The 10,872-nt window shown below is 33.7% G+C and overlaps 1 protein-coding gene across 2 annotated transcripts in view; it reads left to right on the top strand.

Annotated features, from left to right (window-relative positions):
* The window catches only part of Stk33 (serine/threonine kinase 33), an 83,680-nt gene that overhangs the window by 9,298 nt on the left and 63,510 nt on the right, over nt 1-10,872 (top strand). For both annotated transcript variants that reach the window (XM_005380223.1, XM_005380221.1), the window contains 3 exons: nt 2,816-2,954; nt 6,455-6,543; nt 8,340-8,424. In XM_005380223.1, coding sequence (XP_005380280.1) covers nt 2,816-2,954; nt 6,455-6,543; nt 8,340-8,424 — 313 coding nt within the window. The remainder of the gene's footprint in view (nt 1-2,815; nt 2,955-6,454; nt 6,544-8,339; nt 8,425-10,872) is intronic.

Below are 10,872 nucleotides of genomic sequence, written 5' to 3'. Positions count from 1 at the left end.
TATGTTCTCCCAATGTCCCATGGATTATGAGGTTTTTCCCTCTGGCTAGTGGAAATACACACTGTTTCTAGATGTGTGTAAGCTGAAGTGACTGCTCTCCTGTTCCTTTTGCATGCTCCTTTTCCCAGCTTTGGGAAAAGACCATGTGCTGACCTGCTTGGATTCCTATCTCTGCCCTGTGGTCTAGAAACTTTCTCCAGACGGGAAGCTATGATAATAATTAGGCTTTTCTCTCTCTCTCTCTCTCTCTCTCTCTCTCTCTCTCTCTCTCTCTCTCTCTCTCTCTCTCTTTCAGAGCACTACTTTTGAATATTGTTTTATATATCTTGTCCAGTTCTTAAGTTGTGTCAAGCAGAAGAGTAAGTCCAATCTGTTACTCCATCATGAGTCTTTCTTTCTTTCTTTCTTTCTTTCTTTCTTTCTTTCTTTCTTTCTTTCTTTCTTTCTTTCTCTTTTCTTTTTCTCTCTCTCTCTCTTTCTTTCTTTCTTTCTTTTTCTTTCTCTTTTCTTTTTCTTTTCTTTTTCTCTCTCTCTCTCTTTCTTTCTTTCTTTCTTTCTTTCTTTCTTTCTTTCTTTCTTTCTTTCTTTCTTTCTTTCTTTCTTTCTTTCTCTCTTTTTGGTATGGGGAATCAAACTCAGGATCTTGCACTTGCCAGGCAGACGGTTGTGCCACTGAGCTATGTCCCCGGCCCCATGATGTGTATCTCTAACTCAAGTTTAGAAAAGTTTGAAGGCAAAGGACACCATCATCTGGGATTGTCTTTTTGTGTGTGCTGCTCCTCCTTAATTCACATAGGTCAGATATCCCCCTTCTACTCTATTGAATCCAAACAAATGTCTATCTAGACTTTTCATTAAAGCCATCTTAAGGAAATTGCTGCCTAATTGGTTATTTTAATAAAGATCATTCAGTCTGGCTATGCTATGGTTTCTTATTAATCTAAATGTTCTCCAGCTCTGTGCTGTTGTTTTTAGTAATTATAAAACAACTTGTTTTATAAGTTTTAATGGTATAATTTTGATCAATTTACATTTTATTTTTTTCAACTTAAATATTTTAAATTGACATCAATTTATATTTTAACCACTGTTAATGCAACTTTTCCTTCCAAAGAGTTTGCTTACCATTTCATATACCAATGATCCTATGGTCCTGCCAATGAATATATGGCTCAATTCAAAGACTTGTTTATGTGTTATACTTTGCAAATACTTTCGTAAGTCTGAAGTGGCCTGAATTTCAGTGAATCAGGATTGTGGGCATAGGAAGAAAGGCCGTTAACCCCTTCTTCCTGCTTTAAGGCTTATTGATTGAATACAGGAATTATATTAATAGTAGTTATAAGAACAGACTTGGAGGGGCAGGGGATATAGCTCAGTGGCACAGCACCTGCCTGGCAAGATCAAAGTCCTGAGTTCAGTTCCTGATGCCAAAAAAAAAAAAAAAAGAACACACTTGGATCTCAAAGTATTAAGAACAACAAACATTTAGCAGCAGAGGTTAGAATGGGGATGTGGAGGGAGGTCTGTGCCTGACAGTAACACACGTGGTGAAAACCTGCACATTAGTTACTGGAATCTTTTTGACTGAACAGATGACTTGACTGTTTTAATATCTAAAGAGATTTTAATGTGCCTCAAAAAACAAACAAACAAACAAACAAACAAAGCAAATATGGCACAGGTCTTTCATCCCCGTTTTCTCACTGTAATTCCCAGCTAGCCAGCGAGTCCTACTGTTTATTTCTCCTACATATTTTCACATCTTTTCTTCTCCCCTTTTTTGTCTGCATTCTGAGCCTCACATCTACCCCTGTAAACAGAAGTCAGTATATGACAGCCTATGAGCTAAATCTGGCTCTGTGCATTTTTGTATGGCCCATAAGCCAAGTTTTCTACATTTTCAAATCACTGAAAAGATGTAAAAGAGTAATATTTCATGACATGTGAAAATTATATGAAACTCAAATTTCCGAGTCCATGAATACAGTGTTGTCGTCTTGTTTATGGCCGCTTTTGTGCTGCAGCAGCTGAGCTGAGTAGTCACGGAAGAGACTGTATAGCCTGCAAAGCCCATAATATTTGCTCTTGGGTTTGGCCTTCATTGAAATATTTTGCTGATCCCTGTTGCACATTACCATTAGAGTATTCATTTAGAAATGCAGAACTGATAATACTACCATATAACCTCCTGCCTCCCAAAATGATAGCTTAAAAGTCTTTACTGACTTCTTGTTGCACATGGGAAAAGAAATCCATATTCTTTAGCATGATATCCAAGGCTCTTTATAAATTGGCACCAACCTGTCCTTATTAGCTTCACCCCTCACCACCCCACCCTTCCTCACCCTACCAAGCTCCCAATGCTATTAGCACAGAGATATTTGTTGTTCTTTCAACAGCCAGTCCTGTTTCAAGTTTTCAAGTCCATTCCATGTGCTTTGCCTTTTCTTCTACATTCTACATTCTCTACCCATAAATCCCTGTTCAGACATTGGCCTTGGCTCTAATATCTCTCTTCAGTGAGAATTCTTTAGGCAGAAGCTGCCCCTCCTCCATGACCTCATGGCATTTGGGTCATTAGCACTTGGCACATGATATTGGAATTGTAACTATACTGTGTGCTTCATGAAGGTAAAGACTATGTTACGTACTTCTTTGTTCCTCTAGGAAAAGTATCTTGCAGACAACAGATAAAACATTTTTGAATAAATAAATTAATGTTAAGATTGTGATCATATATGTAATCTGTAACATTTTGAAGATACACAGTATATAATTTTTCTTTCTCACTCTTTTAAATATATAATGTCAGAAAATGTACCTTGTGATGGAACTTTGTGAGGATGGAGAACTCAAAGAAATTTTGGATAGGAAAAGGCATTTCTCAGAGAATGAGACAAGGTGGATCATTCAAAGTCTTGCATCAGCTATTGCATATCTTCACAATAAGGGTAAGGAGAGAACCATCCCACTCACTGATTCTGTGAATGCAGATATCACTTTTGTTTAAGAGTAATTGTATTTAGGATTCATAGTTATATAAATAGCACTTGGTAATAAAGAAGATTTATTTGTTATTTATTTTATATTTTTCTTTTATTTTTAGATATGTTTTAATTAGAAACAAGGCAAGTATACAGTTACATTGTATATGGAAAAGGAAGCAGTTGTGAACATTTCCACTCAAAGTTTGAAAAGCAGCTAATAGTATCAAATCAAAATTAGGCAAATGATGTTTACATTCCATGCGTGAAGTTGCTACAAACATGTACTAATAAAAATTCAAATTCAAAACCAGCAGAAATCAGGAAAAGAGTCTCTTTTTGCTCGCTCAAATATTAAAGAGCTGCTTTGCCCATTACTGAATTCCTGGACCCAGCATTCTCCTCCCCAAAATTCTGACCACATTCTGATTTGTTTTGTAAGCAGTCTTTTAAATTTTGTTTGCTCATTTGTTTCTTAGATTGCATATTAGATCTTCTTTCTATGCTTGAAATGAACACATTTCTAGGTGTTGATCCTAACTTTTGTAAGTTTTCCTTTGGAATATAGTAACTGAACTCAGTCTCCAAATTTTAAAGAAATGACAAATATTCTTTATCTTGATTCTTATTCCCAATAAATTCATTTTCTATTTAAGTTAAAAATTAGACAAATAAATAATAAAGGTGAAATTTCCTAAAACACTTGTATATTAACAATATTGAAATGTATATCTAGTCCAGTGATGGAGAACTTTTAGAGCTTTCAGTGACACAAACAGCCCACTGCGGCATATGTGCCATAGGTTTGCCACGACTAGTCTAGGCTTTTCTTGTTTTTAGTAATTTTAGACTTTATTTTTGAGCAGTTTTTTTAATTTTAAAGAGAATAAGAAAATAACAACATAGACAAAAACAAACAACACAAAAACAATAAAACTGATACAGTGTTTCAAAACAAAATGATATGAATTAATAATGGTTGTTATATTACATATTGTTATCTTCAGTGAAAGTGCTCAGATTACCAGATGTAAGAATGCAGGATTGATCAAACCATTAAAGAGAATAAAAAGTAATAAAAAATACTAGAAACTATACAGAGCTTCACTAAACAGGATGGTAGGGATTCACCAATGGTTGTTATATTGCATATTGTTATCTTCAAATTAGTTGTTCAGATTATCAGATATAAGCATGCAAAATTGGTCAAAAAATTTAAGTATTAACTGTTCCTTTCAATAAACCAATAGACATCAGCAGTACAATTATCCCAGCTGTCCTTCTATATACATATATTTTTACCTTCCTTCTTTTTCTCATTTCCCTCAATTTTTCAGCAGTTTTATGTTCCCATAAAAATTGAGTAGAAAATACAGAGCTTTCCCTGTATTTTCCGCTCCACCATATGCACAGCTTACCCCACTTTCAAATTCCACATCAGAGTGCTACATTTGTTGTTACTGATGAACCCACATTTATACATCAGTGTCACCCAAAATTAATATAATATACCATAGTATACAAAATGTTATATACAAAATATAATAAAATATAATGCAAAATATACTGTAATACCATAACATATAAAATATTCTATACCAAATATAACATATATATATAATGCCACAGTTTATATTAGAATTCACTCTTGGTGCTAAACATTCAGTGGGTTTTGACAAATGTGTGATGGCATTTATCTACCATTATGGTGTCATACAGAGTAGTTTCACAGTACTTTTAAATCAACATTTAAAATTTATTCTATTATTCTAATATCTTTACTATTCTTCGGACTTTCTGGTATTGCTTTGCCTCATGCTGCTTCTTTTTCAAGATTATTTTATCTTACATGTGACTTTAGGACTTTCTCGTTTTACAGATAAAGAAAAATTTTGTTCCAGAAAGGTGCAGTGACAGTTTGGTGTGGTAGAGCTGGTACTGGAACCCTGTGGTTCCTTCAGCAGATACTTCCCGAGTACCTAGTGCACTGTAATTGGTTCTAGAGTTATGAAGATTAAAATATAACACCCTCACTCCTCAAGGAATTCAAGCTAGTGGGACAACGAGTATGCAAAACAACTTCTATTTCAATATGCTAATTTCCATAATGCAGAACCATATAAAGTGCATGGAGCACAGGAGTATAAGTGCCCATATGATTTGGAAAGTCAGGAAAACATTTAGAGGAAGTAATATTTTATTTGAGGGATACAAACTCAGTGAAAAAAAAAGGGAGGGCTTTCTAGTCAGAGGAAAATAATTTTTGCAAAGGCTTAATATGATGCTCATGTAAATCCTTCCGTAGTAAACTATCAATTCAGTATAATTCCAAACAAAATCTTAATAGCATTTTCATGGAACTTGATAAGATTACTCTAAAATGGGTTAGACTAGCCAGATAACAATTAAAAAGAACAACAATAGGAGTGGAAATCTTGCCCTACCAAGGATCAAAGCATATTATAAAGATGTACTAATTAAAATGTGTGGAATTTATGTAAGAAAAGATAAGCAAAGCAATAGAAGCAATAAAAATTTCAAAAATAAGCCCTGGAAATTGAGTAAGGGAACTGGAAATGATTAGATATAATTGTCAGCCCAGGGCTCATTCAGCTACCTTTTTCCAGGATTATATACACTGAACTTTTCAATTCTAGATATGAGATTGTTTGGGATATGAACTGAGTCATGTTTGGCACATGATTATTTGCATGAAAATAAAAATCTTTCCTGAGTTTTTGCCTTGTTCAACTGGAGATACTGTGTTTTAGAGATTTAAAAAATTTTCTTGACGTATAAAGATTAGAAAAGGCCAGATGTGGTGGCACACATCTGTAGTCCCAGCACTCTGGAGGCTGAGGCAGGAGAATCACTGGGGGTTCCAGGCCAGCCTGGGGTAGAAAGTGAGTTCTAGGACAGCCTGAATTGTTTAGTGATACCTTGTCTAAAAAAGACAAAAAAAAAAAAAAAAAAGGGAGGGGAGAAATGTATGCTGATATCATAGAGAAATATACTGAAACATAGTTTGTATATATGTAGTCATTAAAATATGTTATAATTCTTATGTTGACAGTAGCATATGCATAGAAGTAAAGAAATAATCTCTCTTTTGAAGACCTCCAGATATGAGAAAACTTTTTGGGCTCCTGATTAAGACCACCTCCCTTCTGGGAATTCCCAGCCTTGGCCAGAGGCCTCCATACCAACAGGCCACTCATCATGAAGAGTGATCAGCAGGGGCAATAGGGGAATAGTTGGAGATGAGAGAGGCAAAGAAAATGACTCCTTTGGGTTAGAAATGCAGGGAGGAGTGTTTAAGAGAACAAAACAAAAAACAATTATGCTTGGTCTCACTCAAAATTTTCAGCAGCAAATATTAATCTGTTAAATATCTTTACTATCCTATTTTTGTCTGCTTTATTTTCCATTATTCATTTCATTTGATTTGTTGTTTATTTTCTTGGTAGATATAGTACATAGAGATCTAAAACTGGAAAACATAATGGTTAAGAGCAGCTTTATTGATGATAACAATGAAATGAACTTGAATATAAAGGTAAGATATTAGAAATGGTGATAATACTTGTCTGTACACAGTTTAATGGCAAAGTGGCAAAACAGATCTTTTTAGATACATTTTGGTGGACTTTAAACAGCTAGGAAATGAGTGGTTTGTGCTAAAAAATAAAAATGTCACAAAGAAGGTTGTAGCTGACAAGAATAATTTTACAAGTTAAGTGGTGCCACTGTATTTTTTAAAGTACGTATTCATTTGGATGGTGCTAAATCATTAGTTAATAGCAAGCAAACAGATGCTCTGAATTCTAATTAATTTCAAAATTATGCCTGGTAATTTAATGTAAATGTGTTACAGATTTAGAGAAAAACACACCTTGGCTGTGCTTTTGATAATTAATGCTACAGTCTGTATTTCTCATTGAAAATTTTCCTGGGTATTAATATTTATGTCTTAAGTACAATTAATGTGCCAAGTGTTTATTCTTGAAGATTTTATTCAAATTAAGTGTTCCTTAATGTCAAATAAATGATAGGACTCATTATTTATTACTCAGCACTTTAATAGTGAGTGGTTTCAAAATATGTGATGCGTTAATTTTGGAATAAAGTGTTGCCAGTTAGTTACTGTTGCAGAAGCAGAGTCATAATGTAATGTAAATAGGCTCAAGAGCATTATTGGTTCACACAAGTGAATGTCCTTGAGTCTTTCCACGGTAAACTCCATGAAGGCAGGAATTGTGTTTGTCTTACTCACTCTTGGGACCTGGAGTAGCACCTGAGACATCGAATATGCTTAATTAATATTTGGTAACTGAAGGAATCGAGTTGTCTCCAAAGAATTCAATTAGGTTGTGAAACTTTCTGTATGTTTGATATCTGTATAGATTTTCTGTAGAGAAAGATGTGCATCATAATGCTTCGAGTGGGATATTATGAAAAATCATGAAGAAATCGATCCATCTATGTAGAAAAATATTGCTATCACACATTAACTAGGAACATTTTCTTATACCATAAGGTATCAGAAACTTTGCAGTCAGTGTTGACCCAGAGCCTGTATTTGTTTGTATGATCAATAAATGTGCCTGTATTTCTGCTTTCAGCCCAAGGGTGTTCTACCTTGGGAGAGAAGACCAAAGGCACATTCTAAATATTTAATAAGCAAGTGTTTAATTACCAAGATTTAGAATGGAGCGGAAAGGCTGTAGTTGCAGCAGCAGGTCTCCAGTGTATTTGTAGTTATACTCTGGTATTGTGGATTTTTTTTCTTGTTAATTTGCTTCTCATAGTTTTTAATAGTGCAGTAATTGTTTTAATTAGTATGCTGTAGAATCACAAAGGATATAATAGTCACGAAAAGATAGTATTTACCAATTACAAATAATTATAAAAAAGAGGAGTTTCAGTGAGTGCTGATAAAGGATAATTATTTGCATTTATAATGGTGCTTTTAACTGGAACCTAACTTGAATATCAGAAAAATAGATAATAAGTGCACAAAGGTTAGAATACATTTTACAATGAAAGAACTTTTTAAAAACATTTCATCTGAAAAATGGTAAATGCCTTCTTTCAAGATACAACTTCCTATTCTGAATGGGTGAATTTAATTAGAGGGCACGAACAGTGTACATCAGGGGCCTTCCCACTACTGAGTTTCCTGTCCACACAGAGAGGTAGGGAGGGAGGGAAATTCAAGTTCTTGCTCGTAACACGGGGAAAGTCCTCACTCCAAGAACATCTGAGTAAATGTAGTGCGGTGACAGTCCAGTCCTCTCTTCAGAATGACTGAGCTCAGGACAGGAAAATGGGTGACTATGTTTCTTCTCCTAGGTGACTGATTTTGGCTTAGCAGTACAAAAACATGGTGGGAGTGATGCCATGCTGCAGGCCACATGTGGAACTCCTATCTATATGGGTAAGTTAGTATTTAAAAGGATTGTTTTCTATGTTAAAAAAAAAAGTCAAGCTAATAATGGATTACAACTGAACAATTTGATTTTTGCAATCATGACTTAATGGTCATTGATCAGCTACTTTTTTTTTTTAGTTAGGTCCAAAAATTTCAGTTGTAGCATTTTTCTCATGGTTTCTACTTTCAAGGATTTTTATAAATTTTGTTGTTTCTCTAGGCTCTTCTTGAGGTTGTTTATAGTTCTTAGGTGATCATGTCCTAGACATTGTTTTTGTTCAGTCATTCCAAAATCATGTGTGTAGTTTGGTACTTTTCAATTTTTGTTTAATTTCTTTATTGTCATTGGGCTGGGGATATAAGGTCAGTGGCACAGCACCTGCCTGGTGTTCACAGTTCTGAGTTCAATTCCTGGTACCAAAAAATAATTCATTTTCATCAAACAGTTTTCATAAAGACTGCTGATTAAATCTATTTTGTAATGCACTCTATTACCATGTTTCTAAAAATGATTTATAGCAGCTTTTATTGAAGTTTACTTAAATACCATAAAAGATGCTCAGTTCAATGAGTTTTTTTCATATAGTTAATAGTTTTACAACTGTTACCACAATCCAGCTTTAAAATAATCTTAGCTTCAAAAGTTCCCTTGTGCTCATTTATACCCAGTCTCATCCCTATCCTGTCCCTAAGCAGCCAGTGATCTTTCTAGCGCTGCCTTTTTTTTTTTTTTTTTTTGCAGGTTTGAGGGGTTTTTCTGTTTTTGTTTTTGGCTCTTTAGATTTTCCTCTTTTTTGACATTTCATTTTTAAAATTTTTTTATTTTAAAGGGTTTTGACATTTCTTATGCTGGAATCATACAGTATGCAGTCTTTTATGTGTTATTTACTTTCACTTACCATAATGGTTCTGGGGTATATTCATGTTGCAGCATTTATCTGTATAGTCTGCTCCTTTATATTTCTGAGTAGTTATCTCTTTCATGGATATGTTGTTTTTATTTATCCACTTATTATCTGATGAACATGTAGATCATCTCCAGCTTAGGGTTATTATTAAAATGATGCTGTGAACATTCATGCACAAATCTCTGTGATGATATGGGGTTTCATCTTTCTTGGGTAGCTACCTAAGACTGAAATTATTGAGTAGTATGTTTAATAAGTATAGTAATGAACCTATGTTTAACTTTTTAAGGAACTACCAAGCTCATTTTCCAAAATAGCTGTCAATCTTCCCACCAACAATATGTTTGGGTTCTAGTTATTTTACATCCTTGCAAAATGAGGGTTCCAATTTATTGACATCCTTGCCAACTCTTGATATTAACTGCCTTTTAAACTTCTTCAGTAAATGCATATTTATTGTACACATTTAAATTATCATATTTCTCTTTAAATTTATCAATGAAGTAATTACATCAATAGAGTTTTAAGTGTTAAACTATTCTTAAAATTGGGGATGAAACCCCACATGGTTTAATATACTACTTTATTCAATTCACTACCACTTTATTTAAGAGCTTTTACTGTAGCTTTCTTTGTTTCAGGCTGCTCTTGGCTTTTTCGATGTTAGAGTTATAGTGGCCTCATTGAAAAATTGAAAAAAATTCACTATATGCTCATGAACCTTTAAATAATAAACATTACCTATTAATTAATTAATAGTTTGACATTTCCCCTTAAATTTTTTTGTTCACATTATCCTTTGCGGGAGTATGTTTCTCTTTTGTTTTTTATAGTAGATTATTCACATTTTTTACATCTTGAGTAATTCTCATAATTTATGTTTTTCTAGAAATTGATCATTTCATTGAGATTTTAAGTTTTATTGGCCTAAATATGCATATTGAATTTATTTATAATTTTTTAGATTTTCCTGTATATCTTGGTTATAGCCCTTATTAATTCCTAATATTTCTTCAGAGGGCAGTGTGATATAGTGATAACAATATGGTCTCTGAGCAACCCGTCTGTACTTACTGCGTATGATTTTGTCAGTTTCTGCTTCTGTATAACTGAGATTATGTGACTCATTTATCAAAAATTTTGAGGACCTTTGTTACGCCTGGCGTTTTTGTATGTATTGGAATACAATAGTGAACAAAACATAACAATGTTTTGCCTTCATAGAGCTTAATCTTCTAGTGATACAAATATTAAATGAGATAAAAAAATCTCATACGTTAAAAAGATGTGCTGAGGACAAAAAAATAAAACAAAGAAGAGGACATGAAGTATATATGATGATGATATCTTTCTTCTTGGGTGGCATTAGAATGAAATGAGAAAAAATGTGTGTATAAGGATTAACACAGTGCCTGGTACTTAGTGCTCAATTTTAGTTCTTATAATGGTACTAGCAAATTTAAAAATCAAATTAGTTAGTTGTTAAGGCAGTTTATTGGCCTTTTCAATAACCAGCTCAATCTTCAGTCTTCTTGTGTTCTTACGA

The sequence above is a fragment of the Chinchilla lanigera genome, unplaced genomic scaffold, assembly GCF_000276665.1.
Source record: "Chinchilla lanigera isolate Chin_1 unplaced genomic scaffold, ChiLan1.0 scaffold00013, whole genome shotgun sequence".
In the NCBI taxonomy this organism is placed as follows: domain Eukaryota; kingdom Metazoa; phylum Chordata; class Mammalia; order Rodentia; family Chinchillidae; genus Chinchilla; species Chinchilla lanigera.
This window is presented reverse-complemented; position numbering and strand designations above follow the sequence as displayed.